This window comes from Perissodus microlepis, chromosome 2 (assembly GCF_051167445.1).
Source record: "Perissodus microlepis isolate ML-2025 ecotype Zambia chromosome 2, ASM5116744v1, whole genome shotgun sequence".
In the NCBI taxonomy this organism is placed as follows: Eukaryota; Metazoa; Chordata; class Actinopteri; order Cichliformes; family Cichlidae; genus Perissodus; species Perissodus microlepis.
In genome coordinates this window covers 25,956,695-25,982,668 of record NC_140462.1, presented here as the reverse complement: position 1 = coordinate 25,982,668, position 25,974 = coordinate 25,956,695, and the positions used below count along the sequence as shown (strand labels likewise).

General features: G+C 42.7%; 1 protein-coding gene across 1 annotated transcript; it reads right to left on the bottom strand.

Moving 5' to 3' along the window:
* Positions 1-2,339: 2,339 nt before the first annotated feature.
* Positions 2,340-24,476, bottom strand: tbc1d2 (TBC1 domain family, member 2). Its single transcript, XM_084953545.1, has 17 exons — positions 24,207-24,476; positions 18,394-19,399; positions 18,194-18,308; positions 10,249-10,369; positions 10,024-10,139; positions 8,628-8,887; positions 8,276-8,545; positions 6,673-6,801; positions 6,375-6,485; positions 6,073-6,245; positions 5,784-5,895; positions 5,185-5,385; positions 4,887-5,074; positions 4,679-4,799; positions 4,409-4,594; positions 3,648-3,769; positions 2,340-3,318 (listed from the first exon to the last, which is right to left on the bottom strand). Exons 2-17 carry the CDS (start codon positions 19,396-19,398, stop codon positions 3,117-3,119), a joined length of 3,432 nt encoding a protein of 1,143 aa, XP_084809671.1. The 5' UTR covers position 19,399; positions 24,207-24,476; the 3' UTR covers positions 2,340-3,116.
* Between the last annotated feature and the right edge of the window lie 1,498 nt (positions 24,477-25,974).

Below are 25,974 nucleotides of genomic sequence, written 5' to 3'. Positions count from 1 at the left end.
TTTAAGTGCATCTCCCTCTTGTGGTAAATGAAAATAACACTTATTCAGCACCTGGTTGTTGCGGCTGCATCAGGACACCAGATGTTCAGCCTCCATCCTGTAGGCAGACTTATCCCCGTCTGAGAGGAGTCCAATAATGGTGGTGTCATCTGCAAGCTTAATTAGTTTGACAGACTGGTGGTTGGAGGTGCGGCAGTTGGTGTACAGGGAGAAGGGCATAGAAGAAAGAACACAGCCCTGAGGGGAGCTCGTGCTGATGGTCCGGGAGTCCAAGACATTCTTCCCCAGCCTCACTGGTTGCTTCCTGTCCGTCAGGAAGTCAGTGATCCACCGGCAGATGGGATCAGGCACATTCATCTGGGAAAGCAATCCTGGAAGAAGGTCTGAAAGGATGGTGTTGAAGGCAGAGCTGAAGTCCACAAACAGGATCCTGGCGTAGGTTCTCGGGGAGTCCAGATTCTGCAGGACGAAGTGTAGAGCCATGTTGATGGCATCGTCTACAGACCTGTTGGCTCTGTATGCAAACTGCAGGGGGTCCAGGAGGGGGGCCGTTAAGGTCTTAAGATAGGAGAGAACCAGGCGCTCAAAAGACTTCATGACCAGACGTCAGCCACAGGTCTGTAGTCTTTTAGTCCAGTGATCTTTGGCTTCTTGAAAGCTATATATGATATAAAAATTATATAAAAACTGTTAATCACCAAAAGAAATGATATCATAGTTCTTATAAAGAAAGCCTCTATCAATCAAACACCAGCAGTGTATCAATGTTGTTCACTTACACTGTATATAAAACACTGATTTTGGCTACATCCATTTTTTACTGTATTATAAACATTTTTTACCATGAAGAGTAAAGTGTTTGGCATTTTTGTCATTGTTATTGAGCTCAGAGATCAGGCCCAGCCCAGTATCTACCTGGTTATGAGCAAGGAGCTGGAGGTGATAACTCAACAATAACCAGGCCATGCATGCATGGATGGATGCATGGATGGATCAGTTTGTAGGCTGTGTGTGGTCAGCAGCAGGCTGCTGGGTCTGGACCAAGAGGGAAAGCCCAGCATGTGAAACCCATCAGCAGAAGGCCAGAACAAAGGTGCACAGACAAACGCAGCCCAGACACTCAGGCAGGACGAGTAAAATAAATGGCAGCAAACACAGTATGATGTGGTAAAATGTGCTTTCTTTCACAAACAGATAGCACAAACAAGAATCACAAGAATCTCCTTTGTGGTTCTTGTTTTTCTTTTGAGTACATTAATAAAAAGTTGAAATAAAGTGGCAATAAAATTCATGCACTGAAGACCACACGAAACCCTAATTCACCCTACTACCTGTTGTCTTCACATTCCATTTGCATCCCTTGTCCACAGAATCAAAAATGACCCTTCTTCACTAAAGATCGAACATAAAGCAATTGCATTTTAAATGGAAGCCCATTTTGCATTAAGAAACACTATCAGTAATCAGAAATTGTGTATATCAGAGTTCTCTGTTTTTACTGTCCTGAAAACTGCATTAATTCAGTGGATGCGGTTAGGTTCCAACAACGTAATATAAGAGGGCAACCGATTCAATCTGAGAGGGATCCAATTTTTATCCATTCATGTACCAGCTACTGGGTTTTTGCTGTTATATTCTCATATCGCGTGAGAGTTTATTTGCCAGGTGTCAGAAGTCTAATAATGATTAAAGTTCAGGATATGCTTAAAAACTCACCTCAGTATAGCCGTCATCAGAAGGAAGTCCGCTTCACTGACTCATCAACTTGTCTCAGGCTTTCCACAAAGTTTCACAGTTGACCTTAAAGTAATATGCTGCAAGCTTACCTTGCAGTGTATTACTTTTTAAGGTCTAAAGACCTTAAAGTGCGCTATAGATTGAAGTGATTTGAACTGACAACAGGGCTAATTCAGCACTTCAAGTTAACATCAATAAAAGTTTTTAAATTTTACTCTGATTTCCATTTGTTTTCATTGCCTGCAAGTTGAATAAATATGTGCTATCTGTTATTTAGTTCAAATTGTGGGTAGATAATGCGGTGCTGTCATGTGACCTGTTCTCTCATGTGTGCCTTTCTCTTGTTTTGTATGTATTTCTCGTTTGTTATTTATTCCTGTTTTATTCCTGCAATTGGTATGGAATTCATTTTTTAAAAAATTGATCAGTGTTTTGAAATTAGATGTGATGAAGATGTGACCTTAATTTACAAAATCAACATCATGTTGGATTCAATGAGACATGAAACTAGTGCATGAAACAGGTCTCAGTAAATGTTCTCATAGACTGCAATACACTGCCCCCTGCTGGTCATTATAAAGTCTGCAGATGTCATTTGACATGAATGTCATATTTGTGAAACAAAATAAAGGACTCTGTAAAATAAATGAAAATCAAATATTTATATACAGAATATTTATGTACAAATGCTGAAAAAGACATTTGAACAAGATGCACACCCAGTAAAATTAAAAAAAAAAGAAAAGTCAGTTTTATCATGTGACTATCATGCTGTCATTTCCGCACAATGCACTTTACACCAGATCAAAATAAAACACTGTGAGGTCGTTCTAACCGGAAGCCCAGAGAGCTTCGACAATGCAGCACAATGCCCTGAAGCATCAGCATCAAAATATACTTCAAGTACCAAAAAGTACTCATTGTGCAGAATGCCCTATTTTTGAATAGCTGGACATTTTAATTACTTTATCACCAGCTGTGACTACAGGTGATAATCAACCATGTTTCATAGGGATGTGACTACATTTAGAAATGTCATGCATTTTTAGGTATAAAGCAAAAGATGCAATGAAATAAATAAGCTATCACATATTAATCCAAATGAATTCACTGAAATACATCTGCACATTTCTGCAGCCTGACTTATTACACACGTGAACACAGTACACATTTGTTTACTGCAAGCTTGTTTCAGAGATGTGATGCAGTTAAATCTGTATGTGTCTGTTTCCTTGTAGTGTTAGTAGAGATGGTGAACCTGACACAATCCTGTGTTTAGTGTGAAGGAAACCAGTTAACAGCCGGTTTAGTGAAATTCTCTTGAACTCATGGAAAACTCATCGTCGTCTCGAAGTGAGCAGCTGAAGCGTCCCGTGTGATCAGAGGTCCTCGTCGTCCTCGCTCACCATGACGTCGAGCTCTTTGTCTTTCCGTACGACGCTCTCGGTGATGAACTCCTTCTGCTGCTCCTCCAGCTCACGCAGCTCCGCCTGCAGGCGCTCCAGGTGGAGCACTTGCCGGTTCCTCAGCAGCCGGCTGGGGAATGGGTTCATGTCGTTGAAGGCGATGCTGGTCAGCTTCCTGCATGGACACATGCAGGTGGAAAGGACTCGATCACCAACACAGAGGAACTGGAAACTGATCAGCTTGAGTGTTTCTGTTTTATGCTGCTTGATACTTCAAGTACTGCAGTTTGAGCAGGAAATACTGGACTGACTGGACCACATGTATCCGAGAGCTGCAGATACTTAAAAATCTTTAAATCGTTGTTACTGTGATCAGGGAAATTTAAACTTCTCACAAAATTTCAGTAAAAAGGGTTTGAAGCTCAAAGATTCAACAGCTACATCCGCTACACTTCTGAGAGTGTAACAGCTCGTAGATTAATGCGGGTGGAGGCGAGTGCGTACCTGGCATTGGAGACGGTCTTTGTGAAGAAGCGTAGGTACTGGTAGATCTCCACGCTGTCGTGAATCTTCAGGATGTCGTCCTCTTTGTATTTGAACAGAGCCAGAGTGTATCTGAAGATCACCTGCAGCACAGACACGCATTTCATAACAGGACACTCACGCCACACAATTAATTGGAAACTTTGAGGAGGTGAGTCATAAAATTACTCTTTCAGTTGTGGTGCAGTTGGGCCCTTTACTCATTACACCTCTGATCGATTTCCAAGTGGCTGATTTCCAATAAGCCACTTGGTTCCTCAGTTGCCAGATAATATTAACTTACTTGGTAGTTGAGCTTTAAGTTTAAATTAAACTTCTGGGTTGGATCTACGTGGCTGGAGCTGTTGTCAGCATTTATCCCTGTGTGGTATATATTTCTGGGTCTGAACTACCTTCTTGTTTCCTGAGACAAACGATGTAAAAGCTGTGCTGCATTTGTCACATTGCAGAAACAAGCCCAAAGGCATTGTCCCGCTCATCGTCTGGATTTACGCTGCTTGTGGTAGAGTGTGAGGTCGTTACTAGAATTATCTGCTTTCCCACTCCTATTTCATGTCACATGACAGTTCCCCATGCTTAGTAAACAATGTCTTATTACTCCTAAAATGTAAATAAAGACATCTAAAGGTCACAACAAAATCATTTTTGTTTCCATGGACACTACTGTGGTGCATTCAAGTGTTGTCTGCATTTCTGTCATGGTGTGTTCGGGTGTATGGTACCTTGGTACCCTCGTACAGGAAGGCGTCCCACAGAGGCATCAGGATGTCGCTCGGCAGACTCTCCACAAAAACCACCAGGAACCAGTTGAAGGTGACCAGAGAGACGTCAATGTTGTGATCCTCAAAGTGAGATGCCAGGCGAGGAAGCTTCTCTGCCATGAAGTCCTTCAGCACGCGCTGGTCCGCCTGAGCACAAAGACTCACAGAGATCAGCCTCACTGATCACTAAAACAGATCACAGCAGGCAAGCAGGTGAGTGTGTCTGCTGACCTGAGAGGCCACCAGATTCTTGGTGTAGTAGTCCTGAGGCATGATGGCTTCCACCACTGCCACCAGACACCAGAAGGCGTCTTCTTCACTTTGGAGGACCAGCAGAGCGAGGGCCGCTAACCTGTGGACATTCCTGGAAGGTGAGGTTCTGCCTGGAAGGCGGGTCCACATAAGTACTCAGATATAAAATTTATATTTTTGTTCTGACCTGTTGAGTCCCTGGCAGTAGCCAATGGCAGGGTTATGCCAGGAGAAGGCCAGAAGGATGCGGCGGAGCTGCTGGAGGGCGGGGCTGGACGGCGAGGAGAAGTGCTGATTGGTCGTCAGGGTTCGGTGAAGGTCCAGCTGGATCTGCCTGGAGGCAGGATTAGGAGCTGTCCGACTCTTCTCACACAGCTGGAAACAGAACAGGATTACTGAGTGCTCGCCAGCATTCCCAACAGGAAGAAGGAGGAGCCACCTGTGCTCAGGTGCGGATAAAGCACTCTCTCTCTCTACAGCTGTACCTGCTGATAGCGTTGCGGGTGGCGCTCTTGGCTTGTCAAAGTTCTGGCTCGGACCAAACAGCGCCACACTCTCTGCCGATACTCCCGAGGGATGCCTTCACGCACCAGAATTTTGAGCTCAGGTGAGATGATGAAGTCATCGTCGGACCTGCCTGCCAAGTACTGAGCCCAGCGGCTCAGCAGGGGGTGCTCCAGACCCTCCTACAGGGACAAACGAGACCGCCAGTTACTGAACATCGAAGCTCTTGATCAAAACTGGAAAAAGTTTCTTTGTAGGAAACTGCTTTCCGGTTCTGGACTGTCGGTCGGCTCTGAACAGGACATGATGAGCAAATAATATAAAATATAATTAATAAATAGCATTAAACATACAAAATAATGTTGGTTATGACTATAAAGACTAAATCTTTAATAGGGGACAGGTGGAGACAGATGATTGGCTCTGGCAACCCCCTTAAAGGGAGCAGCTGAAAGAAGGTTTGGGCTGATTTTTTAGCCCTGATTAGTGACTGCAGGCCCTGCTAGCCTGCTGGGGGGGGTCGTGCTGAGTTTATTTAACCTCCTCCGGATGAGCGGCTGTAAACTTTGGTTTCTCGGACCTGGTGCAGCAGGTTGTGGGAGCGAATCTCCAGCGCCTGGATCTTTGCCAACAGCTTCATGTCCTCTACCTCGTAGTCTGGGATGATCTTAAAGCCGTACTCATCATGATCCCTGAGGACACAGCAGATGTTTAACACATTTATCAGGTCTGGAGTAAACAGTGAAAAATTTGATCTATTTAGAGTTTCTTCTTCTGAGTTTTTAATTGTCATGTCGAGTGACTCTTGAATGAGAAAGAAGCAGGTTGTGTCTGTTATTTTGTCTACCCTGCTGTTCAGGTGCTCGTACCTGTCCACGCTGAGCTTCGTGACGCTCTTCAGCTCTCCCTTCAGAGCGTCCTCGATCATTTTCTGCACGGCCTCCCGCTGGGCCGGATGCAGAGATTTGATCTCCTGCAGCCTCCGCAGGACTCCCAGGTAACGGCTCTCCACCTGACAATTAGTGGCCTCCAGGAAAGCACACTGCAGCCAATCAGAGGGCAGGAAAAGGGGCATTAATCACTGTGCTGTAGGCTGTGGGCTGTAGCTGGCCCATAGCAGCTCTGTGTGGTGGTGGAGTGTTTAAATGAACAGAAATGGCATCAGACCGACCTTCACCATCAGGGTCTTCTCCTGCTCTGAGCTTTTCCTCCACAGTTTGGTCAGCTGGTAGATCTCAGAGTTCAGAAACTTGTTCTGAGTCTTATATGCCTCGATGTCATCCTGCAGACACAAACACAGTCAGACAACCTGGGAGGTTTAAGAGGTTTTAGACTCAGTAACGTAATATCGTCTGTTTCTTCACTGTTGATAGCTTCAGCTCATTTTGGAAGGTTTTTAAACACAATCACTTACACTCTGTACCTTCAAGTAAAACTTTAATTCGCTGTAAATTATCACTGTGCTTCACCTTGAGGTTGTTGTTCTCCTGCCGAAGCTGTCTGAGAGTCTGAGAGTTGATGCGGCCGGCAGAGGACGAGTCGGGGCGCCGCGGTTCTGACAGACACGCCGTCACCTGATTGGACAGCTTTATGATCACCTGACAGGAAACAGTCGCACAGTGAGTACAGCTGCAGATAGACTTCATGTTTTACTGTCACACAAAGCTCACAGGAAGCAAGAAAAAGTAACTGAGTACATTTACTCAAGTAGAAGTGCTCGTAACTCTAAGCACTTTCTATTTGTCTGCCAGCTGCAGGCGGTGATTCAACAACACAAAACTAGAATAAAGAATCGTTCAGCTTCATTTCAGCCGTTCTCATGTTGCGTGGGTGCGTCCTGTTTTGGTTCAGGCAGGAAGAAGAAGCTGAGTCACACAGCCAGTTACTGCCTAGATACGATACGTGACCACTGGGTGGAGCAGTTGACTGAGCTATATGGTCATAATGCACGCCACACATAAAACAGAATTAAAATGAAACCCTGACAGAGTCAAATATGCAGCCCCGGGGCCGGATTAGGCCCACCAAAGGTCCTAGTGCAGTCCAGGGTGGCTTTGAATAAAGTGAAAATTTAAAAGTTCAGATATCTGGAAAATAAAATCATCTCCTACTCACGGTGTGAGAATGCCAGCACAGGAGCAGAAGACTACGGGAAGTGAAAAGCTGCTTGAATGAAAACGAAATGCTATTTAAACCTGCGACAGCAGAAAACTGAGTGAAGTTGTATGTTTTAGACTTCGTAAGCAGCTCGCAGCTCATTAAACATGAACCTTTTGAGAATGTGTTTGGACTTAAAGGGACATAATTTTTTTCTAAATATTTGTCTTGGATTCAGCAATCTGCAGTAAACTAATTTCACCGATTTGAGATCAAACTGCAGTGTATGTGGCACTCAAACTGACACAGCTGGTCATTTTAAATAACTGAAACAACTCATGATTATGAAGGACGAGCTACCTAAAGAGCCCAACTCTCAGCGCGGTTTTTATTTTTGATCGTCAGTCATAACTCCTGCAGCCTCCTCTCTCCTCCTGATGAATTTTAGGAATTGAGATGTTTCAGTGTGGCGTACAGAAATTCAAATCCAGGTCAAAGGTAGGAGGACGGTCCAAATTAAGGAGGCACAAACTTGAAGAATCAGAAAATATTTTAAAAAACCACCTCTGAAGAGACCTAAGTAACATTGCAGAACACCAACCTGCCAACCGCTCTTTAAAAGTGGAGACACGGAGCTCGCTCAATGAGCATTTTGCTCTGTGATCTTCCTCAAACGTTCCCCTTTTTGTTCTTTTGGCTACAATTCTCAGTTTTCCAACGAATCACATGACACATCCATCATCTGGGCTGGTTATTTAGGTGAAGCGTTGAATGCACAGGAGAGGCCCTCTGTCTGATCTAATCAACATCCACCCACATTCGGTTTGTTTTGTGCTTTTTTCCTGAGCCAGCAGCAGCTCCAGGAACAGCTCCAGATCGCAGAGAAACTTTCAGTCATGGAAACAAACGTGCACGGGTTATTTTAACGTGACCAACCAGAGGTCAGTCTGACAGCAACCTCTGGTTTGTCCTCACCTCCTGTTTGGCGTTGTTCTTCTCCTTCAGCATCCTGTTGTTCTGCTGCAGCTCGGCGACCTGCGTGGCCTTCTCAGCCAGACTCTTCTTCACCGCCTCCACCTCCATCTTGGCCTCGTCGAGCCGCCCCCGGAGGTCAGCCGCCTGCCGCTCGCGGTGTCGGAGCAGCTCCAGACGTTCCTGCTCACCCTCCTCTGCCAAAAACTCTGCACAGGTTCGCTTCTCCAGCTGAGAAGCCTCCAGCGCTTTGTGGAGGATCCACACCAGCTCCTGCAGGAGGCACTGTGTTTGTCACTTTTTTCAGTGGCAGCAGAGATCAATAAAATTTTATGATTACTGAACGACTGATCACCTTCTGAGCTTTGACCTCCTCCATCAGCATCTCTTTCTCCTGCTGCAAGCGGCCTATCCGGTCTGAGGACTGAGACGCCATGTCTCTGTGGCGGACAGGCAAGGTGGACGCGCTGCGAGCCTTCACCCTGCGACTGCAACTCTCAAACAGTGATGGTGACTGCCTGCCATCTGCAGGGGGCGCCTGATCAGCGGCATTGAGCAATGGTAGGGGAGGGGAGGGGCTCGGGGATTCAGAGGGAGTGCTGAGGGTTGGAGAAGCTGAGAAGTGACAGAGAAGGATTAAAAGAAATCACACACCTGGATGCTGAAGCGGGTAAAGAAACTGATGGTGGTAATTTACAGGACAAACACAGACTAACAAGCTCTTAATAAAAACCCGAGGACTGAAGTGGACCACGGCCCAAATCAGGTACAAAATACTCAGTACAGGTGAGTCACAGTTCAGACTGATGTTTATGTCTTAAGTCTGAAGTCAAAATGAAAAAGTCCCAGTTCAAGTCCAACTTAAAGTCACAGGTAACTATAGATGCATCTTCTTCCTTCCACATCTGATGGACACCGCAGGCCTCAACTTTATTTCTATATAACCCCAAATCACAAAAATGCTGCCTTATTATCTCAAAGTAAAGGCCTTACAGTATTAGAGAGACTTCAGTGATTACATGATCCTCCATGTGGAGCACTTTATGACAGAAGATGCCTTCAACAGAAGCAGAATCAGAGTGGGGCAGCAATCTGTCTCGACCAAATGTGGGTGAAAACATTCATAACATGGTTTGGTTCACTGTCACCTGTCACCTACACAACACTAACTACAAGGTTTATTAAAAAGAGAAATCTAATAGGAAAAGTAGAGAGTGTTCCTGAATCCAAACTGGGGAGCTCGTCTGTTATATTCTGCAGAATTTCAAACAGCTGAAGGCTTTTCAACGAGCTTTAAGAACAACCTCACAATAATGAATTCCAACAGTCCAGCCTAGAAGTAGAAAATCCGTGAACTACTATTTCAGCATCACTTTGTGACGATGTTCTTAATTTTGTTGATGTTGCATATATGAAACAAAAAAGTCCTACATATTTGTCTAATGTGCACACTGAGGGACATAAGTGACTCAGAGACTCCTCACAGGGCTGCTGGAGGCAAAGGTAACACCATTCAGAGTAAGGATCTGGTTGGACACCAAGTTTCTGAGGTTTTTAGTACAATAAAAAACTTCCGTTTGTGTGAATTTAAAAAAAAGAGAAAATTTAACATCATTCAAGTCTTTAAGTTATGACTGTAGTTTAACTGATGTGCGTCATGTGGTTTCATAGATGAATATAAATGGTATTACTGGTGTACTCTAAGCTCTGACTAGTTACTGTAGTACTGCTGTAGTACTGTATATACATACTGGGGGTGTTGACTGTGTCGGCAATGTTCGGGGGAATCCAGGGAGGAGCTTCTACATGAAACACGCTCTGACTCCAGTCCTGGGATGACCTCTTACGCAGACAGTGGACTGAGTTTCTGTACTCAGAAAGAAGAAACATGAAGACCAACAACAAAACAACAAGCGGAAGACATCAGACTGTCTGAGCCGTTTAAATGTCTCAGATTTGTGGCCGAGGGGACTCACTGGATCTCGATGAGCGGATGCTTGAGTGACACGTTGGCGAGGGGAATTCGCGTCATCTGCACACTGGCGGCCCCCTCCCCGACCAGACCGATGGGGCTCTTCAACACTGGCAGGAAGTCATCTGCACAAACACACACAGACATTCAACACCTCAGACACACACACAAAGCCTGTGTGTTTTCTTCTAGCTGCTTATTTTCAATGAATGTGTGTTTGATGTTTAAATACTTTTTATTTGACCTTTACTTATACACTCTCTTATATAGTCTCATTAAGACTCAGTGTCTCATTTACAAGAGTGACCCGTGTCAGACAAACATTAAAATCGCAGCAATAGAATAGCTAAAATTGTCTAACGTTTACACATTCATGTCAAAAACAGGAACAAGTTCCCAGGGATGATTTCACAAAGTCATTAGTACGTCTTTTAAAGTCTACAAATGACATCAGCTGATGTCATATCGTGTATCCCACAAAGATGGGGCAGAAAAAGAGGAATGCCTTCTTTCTGAGTTCTGTATGAACTGATGGTGACTGTAATGAAGACTGCAGACTATGACTAAACTGTTTGCATGATGTGTACTCTGATAAATAGGAAGGGAGTAAACCATACATAGATTTACAGATAAAATTATACCAATGAACCATCCTGCATATGGCCAGTGAGAGCCAGTCAACCAGAGAATATAAGTACAGCGGCGTGCCAAAGGTTTACAGCTGCTTGTAAATCTTAGTGCCCTGTGATAAACAGTCCATGAAATGGAGAGAAAGAGCAGAGGCGTTCATCTAAATTTTATCGCTGTAATCCAGGAGGGGTTAACAGGGGTTAACAGGTGGTAACAACGAGCCTTTTCCTTGCTGTGAAAGAGAAACACGATTGATTTTTGGAAAAAGAAGCCCAACTTCAGCCTCAGTTTCAGTAATTTTCACATAAACTAGTTTTTTTTCCTGCATTCAAAAGCAGTCTGAGCTGACACAGCTGTGACTGTATAAATTCAAAACACAATAAATAATTGTATCATCTGTGTAAAAATTAACCAAAGCATTAAGATTTTGTCCACAGCCATTAACATAAATAGTAAATAGTGCAGGCCCCACTACATAACCCTGGGGCACTCTCTGGAAGAGAGGCCATTGAGCTACATGCACTGCTGATGGTCAGAAAAGTCATTAGTAATACACCAAACCGCTTGGTCTGAAAGGCCTATGACCAGTAGCCTCTGGCATAAAATGCCATGGTCAATAGTGCTAAAGGCTTTTGACAGACCAATAAAAAGAGCAGCGCAGTAGTTCTTTGAAGGCTTTCAAGGCTCAATAGACATCATTAAGAACTTTTAAGAAAGCAGTTTCATAGCACTGCAATTTCCTGAAGCCAGGCAGAGAAGGAGATAAAAAACTACTGTAATCCAGGAAACTCTAAGTTGATTATTTACCAGACTAAGATCCAGAGTTTGGAAAATGGTCTGTAGTTATTGACCATTGAAGAATCACCAGTTTTCAGTAGGGGGAGTAAAAAAAAGGCACACTTCCAAATCTCTGGTAAAGGTTTCTGTTGTATGGAAAGATCAAAACACATCAACACTGGCTCAGCTATGACTCTTGCGTCCAGACGCAAAAAGAAAGGTGATAGGAATATAAAGATGTTCACTCTTTTTAAAACTGTTGAAAAAAAGCTCAGGCTAATTGTTTTACGAGTCTGAACCTTAGCACACTTCACTGACGGGTCTTAAATTGTTTAATTATTACACTGAACAAAACTATAAACGCAACACTTTTGTTGCTCCCATTTTTCACGAGCTGAACTTAAAGATCTGAAACATTTGCTACATACACAAAGGACCCATTACTATCAAATATTGTTCACAAATCTGTCTGAGGCTACGTCCACACGTACCCGGGTATTTTTGAAAACGCAGATTTTTCTATGAGTTTGCACCTTCCGTCCACACGTAAACGGCGTATTCGGTCACTGAAAATGGAGATTTCTAAAAACGCCTGCCAGGGTGGATATTTTCAAAAACTCTCTTTTTGCATTTACGTGTGGACGAGAAAAACTGAGAAAACGCAGCGTCAAAGGTGTGCGCCTTTTTTGACGTCACACTGTGCGCCACGTTATTGTTTCGGTGAAATGAATTTCTACAATGGGGGACTTAGACAAAATACTGTTAATTGTACTCTCTGCAGTGTTTAAATGCTTACACATACACACACAGTTACTGTCCCTCCACACATAGGACTGGGTTCTGCTTCTTTGCGCCATCTTTGTTTACTATTTCCCACCGAGGCTTCTAGACTTCTGATTGGCCAACATTTCTACACGGTTAGGAATATATCACCACCTGTAGCTTTGGCATGTTCCTAGCAGCGTTTTCCTTCATTTTTGCATTTATGTGTGGACGGGATTATTTTTTAAAACGAAAACGGAAAATCTCCGTTTCCAAAAATATCCGTGTACGTGTGGACATAGCCCAAATCTGTGTTAGTGAGAACTTCTCGTTTGCAGAGATAATCCATCCCACCTCACAGGTGTGGCATGTCAAGGTGCTGATTAGACAGCATGAATATTGCACAGGTGTGCCTTAGATTGCCCACAATAAAAGGACACTCTAAAATATGAAGTTTGATCACACAGCACAATGATACAGAAGTCACAGCTTTTGAGGGAGCGTGCAATTGGCATGCTGACTGCAGGAATGTCTACCAGAACTGATGCCTGTGAAATGAATGTTAATTTCTCTGCCATAAGCCGTCCTCAAAGGCGTTTCAGAGAATTTGGCAGTACATCCAACAGGCCTCACAATCGCAGACCACATGTAACCACACCAGCCCAGAACCTCCACATCCAGCATGTTCACCTCTAGGATGGCCGACCAGGTGGAGACCAGCCACCCGGACAGCTGCAGCAACAATCGGTTTGCATAAAAAATAATTTCTGCAAAAACTGTCCGAAACCGTCTCAGGGAAGCTCATCTGCATGCTCGTCGTCCTTATCGGGGACTGGACCTGACTGCAGGTCGTCACATGACAGCAGTTTGTCACATGAAAGCGTGTTCCAGTTCCTGCCAATGTTCAGCAACTTTACACAAGTATTGAAGAGGAGTGGACCAACAGCCCACAATCAACAACCTGATCAACTCTATGCCCATTGCGGACCATTTGCCTCACAGTGCAACACATCTCAATTAGATGTGTTGCACTGTGAGAGGCAAATGGTGGCCACACCAGATACTGACTGGTTTTGCGACTTCTGTATCATTGTGCTGGTGATCAAACTGCATATTTCAGAGTGGCTTTTTATTGTGGGCAGTCTAAGGCACACCTGTGCAATATTCATGCTGTCTAATCAGCACCTTGACATGCCACACCTGTGAGGTGGGATGGATTATCTGAGCAAACGAGATGTTCTCACTAACACAGTTTAGACAGATTTGTGAACAATAATTGATAGTAATGGGTCCTTTGTGTATGTAGAAAATATTTCCGATCTTTAAGTTCAGCTCGTGAAAAATTGGAGCAAAAACAAAAGTGTTGCATTTATATTTTTGTTCAGTGTATTTTTTGTCCCCCTTATGTAAAATTATTTGCACTTCTACCTCCATTATCTTTTTCTTTTAAAATTTTCCATACTAGATGTCCAATAATGTGATTAATTCGAATTCTAGATAGTTAGCTAGATGGATAAGATAGCTCGACAAATATGTATTATATGCACAACAGTGATAAAACAAAGCAAAAAAATAAAAATAAGTTTAAGTTAAAGAAAAGTAGAAAGCAAGACTAAAATTGTGAAAGAGTTGCAGATTGTATTAATAAATAATGTTTAGACTATAAATAAAAGAAACAGCTACAAAAAGGTATAATCCAGAAATGTGTGTGCCTGAAAGGTGTTTTATAATATAATAGGAATGATTTACTGAAGCAGCCTGGTTGAGTAATTCTGATGCCTAAACAACACAAACGTAGATAAAAACAATTTTAAAAAAAGATTCTTTTAAAAATTAAGAAATTTTGCGATTTTCACTGTATATATTGGGATGAGTCTGGGAGGATCTCCAGGCCATGTCATAAAGACCCTGCAGGGGGCACTGAAAGATCTCCACGCTGTCAGATTAGGCTCTGAACACCTACATGAAGGATAATTAAAAACAAACAAACAATGGAGCCGTCTCTGTGAGCTGAGCTGAGACGTAAAAGTGCTGAACAAGCTGGGACATGTACTGAATACCTGAGAGCCAGGTGAGCTGCTCCAGTAGTCAGACTGATAAACAGAGGAGGTTCAATGCTTGTTTTATACAAATTTTATCTCACGATAAAAAAATGAAAGAATGAAGCTCTGAGCTGTGCGACTCAGTTTTTTTTCCTTCCAGCAGGTGTTTGCTCGCCAGTTTATATTTAGTCCGTGGGGGTTTCCTCTCATTCAGTCGCATGCAGCTGATCTGCAGTCAGAAAAACTTCCTGTCCAGATGATGATGTAACTGAATCATAACAGGAAATGATCCTCAGCTCCACAGGGCGACATCACAGAGCATATCGACCACGCCAATATTTGGTGAAATGAGCCGTGATGGCCTCTTAAAAGTCAAATATTTTCAGAGCTGAAGTATTTGACTGCATGCTACATGAAGTACTTGGACTGATACTTATACGCTATATGTAACACTTTTTAGTACAAGCTTCATTCATGATTTCATTTAATCACATTTGCATAATTTTTGCTAAGTGAAGATTTAATTTTTAACCTTTTTAACGCTCTAATGTGCTTACTTGTTAATAGACGACAGTAGAGGCACACAACAGAAGTAAAATCACACTTTTTGCTTCATCTGCAAAAGTATAATTTAAGATTAAGCCACGGGCGATTGTGGCTCAAGAGTTGGGAGTTCGTCTTGTAATCGGAAGATTGCCGTTTCGAGCCCCGGCTCGGACAGTCTCGGTCGTTGTGTTCTTGGGCAAGACACTTCACCCGTTGCCTACTGGTGATGATCAGAGGGCCCAGTAGGCAACGGGCCCAGTAGGCAACGGGTGCCAGTGTCCGGCAGCCTCACCTCTGTCAGTGCGCCCCAGGGTGGCTGTGGCTACAATGTAACTTGCCATCACCAATGTGTGTGTCGATGGGTGAATGACTGAATGTAGTGTAAAGCGCTTTGGGTTCCTTAGGGACTAAGTAAAGCGCTATACAAATGCAGGCCATTTACCATTAAAAAATGGTTTATTTGATCAAACACAGAAACTCAAAAGGCGCTCGTCAGAGTGCTTAATATCAGAGTCAGTGAACACTGTCACCAATTTTAACCTTGACCATCAGTTGGAGGCTGCATTGCACCTAAACACAGCATGACCGTGTTTACCACTGCTGTCATAGGAATGCTCTGCTTAGCTTCAGCTAGTCTCTGCCTGCTTAACACTGACGGATAACTGACCGTAGGCAGTCTGTACAAGAGGACGTTCAACTAAAAGCTGATCAGTGAATCCCGACATAATGCACAGAGAAATAAAACCAGACTGGATTCATGTTTAGTGCCTTTCAGTGGGGAGGGAGCAGTGAATTTCCCCACCTGCTCCTCTGCTTAATTTTTAATGGCCCTGCTGGGATTTTGATGATCTCCATCTCCAAACTCAGGTCCTAATTAGGATGATAAGGGTGTAAGAAGCACAGAGAGAGACCCTGTAAACTCCTTCATGCTGACCTAAACAAAAAAAACAGCCACATATATGAAGACACAATGAAAGGAAAAGCAGCTTCTTCTCTGTGACAAACGTATAACCTGAAATATTTCTATGAAAAGAGGAACATAAAACCAGTCAGTGCATGCTAAATGACTCACTCGATCCTTTATTCTGACGCAATTTTAGACTTTCAGGGAACAGTGAGTCAGTCTGAGCCCCTCCCATGCCTCATGGAAGGATTTCCCAATTCTTGCCGGGACACAAAGGAGGAAGAGGAAGATAAACCACAGCAGTCACTCACTTCCTGAACATGAGAGACCAAACATGAACATGAGAGGGCCGATAAAGACAAAAGAGGTGAAAGCACACCAGAAAAGGTCTGAAGAAGCTTCTGGTGAGAGTCACGGGAAAAGCAAGTTAGAGACTGAAAGTCTGTTTCAACCACAGACTGGGTATAAAAATGAGATGGGAAGCTCACAGCTTTGTAGCTTCTGCATTCTGAAGCCTCAACATTAATAGAGCTAGAAGTGACCACGTGTGGATGAGAGGCATACACTGTACAGGTGCATCACACAGACACAGAGCTCAGACTTCTTCTGGGACCACAACTCATTTGGACAGCAAATGCTGAAAGTTTAGTTTTAGTCAACTGAACATCATCAGACTAGGAGACTAAATCAAAAGTTGATTCAGATTGGATCGCCGCCAAATTCGTCCTGGCGAAAGTTATGATGCAAATTATGAGTCAACGAAATTAATAATATCTGTTAGCATTAAAAAGGCTCCCACAGCACAAACGCAGTCCACAGGTCCAGTTCAGGGACTCCAATTAGCTGAGGTGAACACTACTAGCTACAGCCACCTGGCAGTCATAAACGGACATGCCCCCTTTTTAAAAATCAGGCTGTAAACATGTTTTTCTTTCGGGACTGACTCACTATGGCAGGGGTGGGCAATTCCAGGCCCCGAGGGCCGGTGTCCTGCAGGTTTTAGATCTCACCTTGGGTCAACACACCTGAATCACATGATTAGTTCATTACCAGGCCTCTGGAGAACTGCAGGAGCTAATTTAGCCATTTAACCCTTTAAGACCTACCATAGAACCAAGTCCGCCAGAGCTTATAGTATATTTTTACATGCTGTGGAGCCATTTTTTGGAGCATTTCAAGTTGCTATACATCAATACAACCATTATAGCCCAAATTTTAATAATATGTCCGCATTAAGTGCATAGTAATTATATAAATTGCAAAAAAGTGCAATAAACTACAAAAAATTTAAAATCGTTTTTGATTTTTTAACATATATTTCTAGTTAGAGAAATTTAAGAGGCTTATCCCTCAAAACTGTAAATACAAAAAAGTTGCACAAACTAGTTTCCCACCAAAGGAAATTTATTTTAAGTGTCTTCATAGTTTTATTTTTGAGATACACCAATTTTCATATACTGCAGGAAAAACGAAAAAATATATTATAGTGCAAATTTGCAAAATAGCAGCATATGCATCAAAATAAAATATTTCCAGCAGTGCAATATGAGTCCTAAGCATCCCAGAAACGACACAGAAAGTCATAAAGTCAAACATAACTTTTAAAAACACAAGTATAGGCTCATAAGGCCACGATGGTAAAAAACGACATTTCCGCAAAATGACATCACTTCCGGTTTCGGGCAGGTCATGTCATCAGCATCAGCTGACCGGATCGGCAAAGCGTGTTTCTGGAATATTATGTTTTTGTTGCTGCAAGTGCTTTTTATACAGTTTTTGCAAAGCTATATGTGGAAGGAAACTGTGACCTAGGACAAGCTGATGGCATAAGATGTAAGTACAACTCCTCCGGTTTCATATGCAAAAAAAAATATTGCGCTAGCTTACGTGGTTGCAGTGCTACCGGGATTTAAAAATAGTTACGCAAAATGGAGCGGGTCTGCTCCGACCGGCTTTAAAGGGTTAAATCAGCTGTGTTGGTTCAAGGACACATCTAAAACCTGCAGGTACACCGGCCCTCGAGGCCTGGAGTTGCCCACCCCTGCACTATGGGGTCTGCTGGAGCCTCTAGTGGACGGTGGTTGAAGCTCACCAAACTGTAATTTACTGATATTTTCAAAATAAGATTAGACGATGCAGATCTTCTGTCAGTGTTCAGGGCTTTTGTTTTAAATAAACTTTTATTGTTGCTCGCTGTAACTACATCCTGGAGAAACTTTAAAACAGTTAAGTTCATGTCTCAGCGTTCCATGTAGAAGCTCGAGCAGCAGCTCGCGCTGGTTTCTCACCTGCAGTGTTGTTGTTGTTGTTCGTTGGGTCTGAGCACATGGACATCATTCGGTGCTGCCAGCGCTTCACCTGTAGCTGCTGCAGCCAATAGAGCATCAGCTCCTCGGTCACAGCCTGGAGAGGGTGCAGGTGGATTAAGAGACTCCAAACACTTGCGACTCAAATCCAAAAATGCTTTAAGCAACATTTGGCCTCCTACCTTCAGTATGAAAGTGCGTTCAGGTGTCTTAATTTGGAAGGTACCCGGCTCTGACTTCAGTGGGTAGGCGAAGGTGGCACCGCTGAGCTCCACCCACCCGAGCGGCATCACGTCGTTTGGTGTGCGGTAGTAGAACAGCTGGTTCTTCTTCTCCTCGTAAGTGAACCAGCGCTGCTTCCAGGCCCTCAGAGGCCCGCCCTGCTTCATCAGGAAGCCGCACAGTTTGGGCTCCCCGGAAGGAAAACCTGCAGGGCCGGGCTGCATCTGGTCACAGAAAGCCTCAATGGTGAGAGGTGGAGCTGGTGGAGCCAGGGCGGATCTTTTAGCTGGAGGATCCAAGTGTCTTTTCTGGTCTGCAGGAGAAGGGGGAGGAGACTTGTGGGTGTTTAGGTGAGGAGGATCTTGCAAATGCTGAAGCCTCTCAGGTTTTTTCTCCTCTATGGACTCAGAAATATGGAGCTTATTCTGGACATCCTTTTCAGCTGTTAGCAAAGTTATAAATGAGTTTCTTTTGTCATCTTTAGTTTTCTGATCTGCACAAAAAAGATCTTTGTGGTTTTGACAGTCCTGAGAGTCACCCGGTTCTTGTTCATGTTTTGGTCTGACAGGATCTCCAAGGTTCCTCTGATCTGCCCCCAAACCAGAATCTGTTGATTCAGGAAGAGGATCTAGTTCGGTTTGGTCTGGAAAGAGGTTTTCTGGTTGTGGTCGATCTGGTTTTGATTCATTTTTTGAAGAAGTTGAATCTTTAGCCTTTAGCCTGTTTGTCTCTGGAGTATTTTCTGGGGTTTTCTCCGTGTGAGGATCCCGCCGGTCTGTTTTCTCTTTAGCCTGTTTGTTCCCTCCTGGCCTCTGGTTCTTCTGTGACCCAGGCACACTGGCAGGCTCTCTGCTCTGGTGGTCCTTCTTCGGAGACTCTGTCTTCAGCGTCCCCTCGTTAGCGTGGGCAGGAAGTGAGCAAGACGAGGCAGCGCTGGGATTTCCTGCTGAGCCGCTTCCATTCATCCTGCAAAAAGAAAGACGGAGGAAGGAAATGGAGTTTAATGATGTTTGTGAGGAGATGTTTGGCGGTAAACCATCAAACTGGATTCTGAGAATTTCAAATCCAGACTAAGTGCCTTTTTCCAGACAAGGAGTATAAATAAAGGCTGCATTTGGAAAAAAGAAAACGTAGCCAGCAGGAGAAGAAATGCAGGGACACAAATTCAAAGTAAACCAGTTACACATTCAGATACACATCAGTTTGTGTTGAAATATGCAATATCACCTGTATGCAGTAAAATCATGTGGACAGCCAAGGTTCCTCAAACTCATTTATTTTTTAAATGATTTTTTAAAATTGATTTGCTTATTTTCTGAGTGTTTATCTTATATAGACTGTAAATAAAAGATGACTATACCCACCTTAATGCCACTCATTAGTTTTAGTATCTGCCTTCAACCTCAGAGATAGCATATAGACCATATCTGTATGACAGGATGGAGTGTTATGTTATTAGCTAAATGCTAGCTAGCTTGACTGTCAAGCTGCATTCACAGACAGTACAACAGCATCACACAGACACATACCTGCTAATTACTGCACAGTAACATCTAAATAAAAGTTTAAGTTTAGAAATGGACTTACTGAATGGTCTGTTAGTACGATTACGCACACAGCAGCCATATTGTTGGCTAGATAATAATAATAATTATTAAAATGACAACAAAAGGCTCTAACAGCACAAATATGGCCCAGAGGTCCCCAATTCAGGAACTCCAATTAGCTGAGGTGAAGCCTAGCAGACAGCTAGCAGCTGCAGCCACTTCTGTGAACTATCTGCAGGTCAGCCAAAGAGGCCACACCCCTTTTGAAGCACGCTGTAATCAAGTATAACATGGGAGTCTATGCTGTAGCCTCTAGTGGACATTAGAAGAACTGCAGTTTTTTTCTGTCTTTTATTAAAGCCCTGGGGTTGGTGATGAAATTCTATTGGTTCTATTTTGAAGTTCATGCTTTAAATTGTAAAACTAAAAACCATTTAAAGAGAAAAGAATCCATAAATAGTAAGAGCGTGCTGCAAGCGGACAGAAAAAAAGAGAGTTGTATTGTTATTTCTAAGTGCTGGGCTGACAGTTGAACATTTTCCTGTTTAGAGAAACATCAGCTTTGCTTTGGGTGTGGATTTTGTTGTGCGTGCAATGGCAAGCGTAGTCGATGTCTTAATGTACAGTATAGTGCCTACTGTATATGTATATGAAGGTATACAGTCTGTGGATCATCATTTTAAAAGTCAGCTGAGAATGCTAAAAGTTTTTTCTCTTCTGAGAAATAAAAATCAAATAGGACCAAACCTGTAAATAATTATTTTTCCATTCTTTCTTCTTTTACTGAAGTCACGTGTTTGTATATAGTCTAAAATGTGTGTTCGACTCTTTATTCACCCGTTGGTGGTCCAGGAGCAGAGCACCATGATGCGTGAAGCTCTAAAAACACGTTTTAGTGGTTTTTTTACCTGCAGTGGAGGACCTGAATCCTTCTTCTACTGAAGAAAAGCACCAAAATAAACACAAATCTGATGAGTTCTAAAGTAATGGGACCTAATTACAGGAAGTGGTTCAGGTCCAGGGAAGCAAAACATCTAAATGACGATCCATATCTCTGCATCTCTATACACACAGATATGAAGGGGGAAAGCCAAACTAGAGTAGCGGCTCTTGACTCGTAAGCGTGGCATGACCTTCTCATGTGGCAGGTCAGCCCACACGTATTTGTGGAATATCCAGTTCAGCTTAATTGCAGACCTGTGCTGTGCAGATCGTGCATGTTACTGACTGCTGTTATATTCATGGATTTTTCCAGACAGCCTTCAATGAGTTTGGAAGGAGGCCGCGTCCTGTATGGACTGTTGGCTTTCAGTTAAACGGGTTTCAGATAGGAACACCAGCTGCCCTTTAATTTTCTATTGACTACTAGACTCATTTTATTCAAACAGCTGAAAGGGGAAGATGGTAAAGGTTCCCCACATTCTGCCTTTGTCTGACAGTGTTTGTAGAGCATGTGCTTCCAGTTCGAGGTATTTGACATTTAGTTTGTGTAAGCAGTGGTGCGGCATTTGGTGTCAGCGCTGATTCACACTCCAGAGACTTGAATTCATTCAAAGAAGCACTAAGTTCGGAGAGTTTTCCTTTCCTTTAATTTAGTCTGACCGATCCCATCATTTAATGTCTTCACTTTCCTCTGCAGGTGTTTCAGCTACCTGGAGGGCAAGGCTGACTGGGTTTTCCAGTCTATAAAGCTGTTGCTAGTACTTGCTCTGAGTTAGTTCTTTGTTTTTCTTCCTTGCACCTCTCACAATCCTGATTCTCCCAACTTTCACTTTTGTTGACTTACCATTCATTTAAGTTACTTCACTTTGTTTAATGTGTAATATTTTCAAAATGCTTCAGAATAGTGTTTGTTTTTTATCATAACTTTCTGAGAATCACTGTGACAGACTGAAGATCTTTGTTTAAAACAAATTCTATTGTGTTGTCACACTTAGTGTCAGCTGTTTATGAACACCTGCTTGGGATTTTGTGGGTCATTGTATGGAAACTGATCTAACTGCGCTGATTCAGAGTGTGCTTGATGCAATCGTCATCATGGGACAATGGCTAACACTAAAGTGTGAGATAGGTTGGAAACCCTTAAAAACCACCGATTTAAAGCAAAAGTGCTCTGTGGCCATTTTAAAAGACATTTAGCTTCTGGGGGGAGCTTTTCCCTCAATGCCGTTTTGTACATGTCAGGTTTTGGATCCAGTTCTAGATGAAACTACCAGGCTAATATTAGACTGGCAGGAAGAGTAAGAAAGCTGAAAAGGTTAGATCTGCATGACACTAAAGGGTGAGAAAAGAAAATTGCTTCAAATCAAATTAAGTGTTCAACGGGGAGGAAAAGGATCCAAGCAATGCTAAAGAAGACGTTCATGGGAAATTCTTCACCTAGGACAAATTCCTTTCAGCAGTGGTGTGTCTCATGCCTGTATTTCCTCTCATGCTATTTAAGTATTGGTGTGTGTTCAGAGCGTGCTAACTGGAAAAGCTGAGACAGTGCTGATTTAAAAGCCTAAGCGCTGCTTCCAGGAACGTAACGCAAGCATTTTAAGTGCTGGAGAAAAAACAAGCGATGGTCTGCACGTGACTTGTTTCAGTTGGGGCTGCTCCGCTGCAGGTGTGACCGCTTTTAGAGGTCGCCGTGTCGGTCCCACAGCATACTGCTTGTCATCTGAGCGAGCATGAGATGATTCATGTTTGTGGCAGCAGCTTTGGCCAATATGTCTTGTTATCTAAATGTTTGTTTGACTTGGAAAAGTTTTGGCATTCTCTCAGCTCACTGCACTGCCCCCGAAGGCCCAACCCAAAGCCAAACCCTCAAGCACGTCAGAGGTTTATGACAGTTTGAGCCTACTACTCATTAAGCTTATTTTACTCCTGTTGCTCTATCCTTTGGTAATGACTTACAACTGTGAGATATTTATGAGTGACTCCATGTTATTTCATCTAACATCAGCACCCTGTTTGCAACCAATATCACCCCAAAACGGCCAGCAACCTCTAGCAACCACTGTAAGGCACCAGGAAGAAGTGCTAGTGGCTCTTGTCTAATTTAATGCAAAACTACAAACTTAGCCAACCTATAGAGCACCCTCTGCTGGTTGGTTTATTAACATAATTCTGCCTGTTTACTGGTTTTTAGCCATGCTCAACTGAGATGCTCTGCAGACAGGTGTTGTGCCAAAAACTGATTTCCAATGTTTCCGTGTGTTTTTTTAATGTGTAATATCATTATATATGTTGCTAAATAGACTTTGGTAAACAGGTATTACAAAGGGGTGTATATAAAATAAAAAAATTACCTGTGTTATTGTACTTACATTATAATCAATCAGCTCCCCTTTGTCCACTTAAAATATGTTTACAGAACTATTTTTGCATTTGTTGCAATTTCAGCTGTCCTCTTGGCCAGATTACTCTTGAAAGAGATCTTTTTAAAGTCAACAAGAATTTTTTTAACTGCATAAATAAAGGATACATAAAAGTCACTGCCAAAAACTGATTGTGGCTTCTACCTTGTTACAGGAATGTTGTTTGTTGCTTAAGATGACTTGATATCATTCATGAGGGATACAATTGACATATGTTTCACATATTATAGACCAACAAGTTATTTCTAGCAGTTTAAATACAAACAATCAGTTTTTGGCAGACAATCACTTTTTGACACAACACTGGCTCTGACTTCGGGACATTTGTTTCATGTGTCTTCTAGAAAGACTTTTCTTTGTTTTATGACGTTAGTACAAACAGCTCGTCATAACTGAAATCAGATGGATTTTTCTTGTACGTTTTGGAGGTGGATCTCTGACTGATGAAGAGCATCACTGACTTTGCTTTTTGAGCATGAAGTGATGGAAACATGAGCAGCAGGCAGGAACGCAGTTGATCCGGTCACAGAATGCAGCACAACACCGGCAGCCTGATAGGAAGTGAGCAAATACTTCATGCTTTTAGGAAAGCTGCTTATGCTCACTGATCCCATTCTCTCTCTCACACACACACACACACACTCACTGGTAATTACTGCAGTACTTCATACAAAACTGTGAAAAATACTTTTAAATCGTCCTTCCTCTCAGTACAAAGTCTCTACACGTGTCTACTCCCGCTCATACTTACACACACATTAAAGTAATTTTTCCACTCAGCAGAACTCCACTGTTACTTTGATTACTTACTATTACTTTGATATTTAAGGACTTCTGGAACAGCAGAAACAGTTGAGGGTTTACCTGAAGGGGCGGGGCCTGAGCCCACCTGGCGGGTCTGTTCGTGTTTGACTGACAGCCGCTGCAGCTGTTAAAGAAATCACACTGAGTCACTCCACCAGCTCCTCACTTCTTCTCCTCCTCTGGACTTCTCCCTCTCCTCATTCCTCTCCTCCTCCTAGTCTTCTTCTTCTTTTCTGTTTTACGTCCTTTTATTCTGACTTCTCTTTCTTCCGGCTCCTTGCCATCCACCCCTGCGGCTGGGAGCGCTCCTTTCAGCGCCACGGCCCAACAACACGGAGCAAAGACGTAACTTCCGGTAAGAAATTTAAAAAATAAGACCAGTTTTGGAAAAGTTCCTGTGATCTTCAAAATAATGTGTACTTTTGGAACATCAAAAGAATTCACGCTATTTAATAGCTAGACGAGGAACTTTTTAGGAACACTTGCACTGGAAATATTTTATTTCACTTTTTTAACTTCAATAATTACAGAACTGTTTAAAAAGTTTTAAGCCGCCCGTCATTTTTTTTTTATTTTTTGCTTCCAAGCATCCAGACCTTCTTGAGCAGTATTTCTTCATACTTTCTGAAGAACTGTCAATGCTTTTCTTTGGACACTGGCTGCTTTTTCATTCATTTTCAGTACACCTCCTGTACTAGACCATTTTAGAGCAATGTTTTTGGTTTGTTTATAAGCAACTTCAACGCTCACCTATGAGTCATTCAAACATAAAAAAGGCAGATAACGAGATGAATCAGTTTTGTGTCTACACACAACTTAGCAAAGAGCTAATTTTAAACTGTGTCTTTAGGCAGCCTGTCATAAAATATATCATTTGTTCCATTCCTTTGGTTACATCTATGAAAAATATCAAAGATTAGACAGTTTGACAGCATAAAATTGTATTTTTGAAACGACAAGGCGAATCCTAAAAAACTATTAGCTGGCTGTAAGGAAGAGGACTCCCTTACTATATTTATTGGTCCATCTCACTGTGTTTCCAGCCGCTAAGGGCCGCCCTGTTACACTGGCATATCTCAGCATGGTGTGTAGTGTGTCTTTAAAAAGATTGACACAGGACTTGGGAGAAGCATCTTGACCTTCAGGTAATCCATCTACTGATCACTGAAGCCTCATCAGGCTGTCAGGAAGTCATTCTTAATGAAAGGGAAAAGGGAGAAGGGGCTGCAGTATGTCAAATTCCACAACAAACTCATCTGAAGATCAGTGGCAACGGGTCTGATGGAGCGATGAATCCAAGTTTAAAATTTTTCGTTCAAATCACCGGTAAGTATGGAGTGGGTTAGGAGAGAGGTACAACATGAACACTGTTCAATTTATTTTACCGAACGAATCATATGTGCATACATGTCATAGTCATAGAATATAATCACACTTATTATTTCCACTACAGAAACTAAGCCTGACCAAAAACAGAGAACATGAAGTTAAAGTTTGTCTCCATCTGCTGGCAGCAGGAAAAACAACAGTGTGGGGGATCGCATCCACAAAGCAGTCTAATCCAGATCCCATTTTCCCAGTAGAGGATGGCGAGCCAGGCATAATTTTGTGGAACACAAGAAAACTTAAGAAACAAACATGTGAATGATAAAATAAAATAAAATAGTCTGGAATCAGGATCCAGTTCTGGCAGTAACTGAGACACCTGTGATCTCCTTTCAATCTGCTGGTTTTAAAGGAGGTCCTACAAGCTACTGAATCAGGGGGTGTTTTTAGTTTGTCTGTATAAAGACCTGTGGCAAAGTGAGAAGTGATCTCATTGGCACCA

Bases quoted from the DNA above. Each gene is read 5' to 3' on its own strand.
- tbc1d2 (XM_084953545.1), bottom strand. From the start codon at position 19,398: ATGAATGGAAGCGGCTCAGCAGGAAATCCCAGCGCTGCCTCGTCTTGC. The intron at 6,486-6,672 runs GTGAAGCACAGT...TTGTGTCTGCAG, and splicing joins AGGAGAACAACAACCTCAAG to GATGACATCGAGGCATATAA. The intron at 5,386-5,783 runs GTCCGAGAAACC...TTGTCCCTGTAG, and splicing joins CCCACAACCTGCTGCACCAG to GAGGGTCTGGAGCACCCCCT.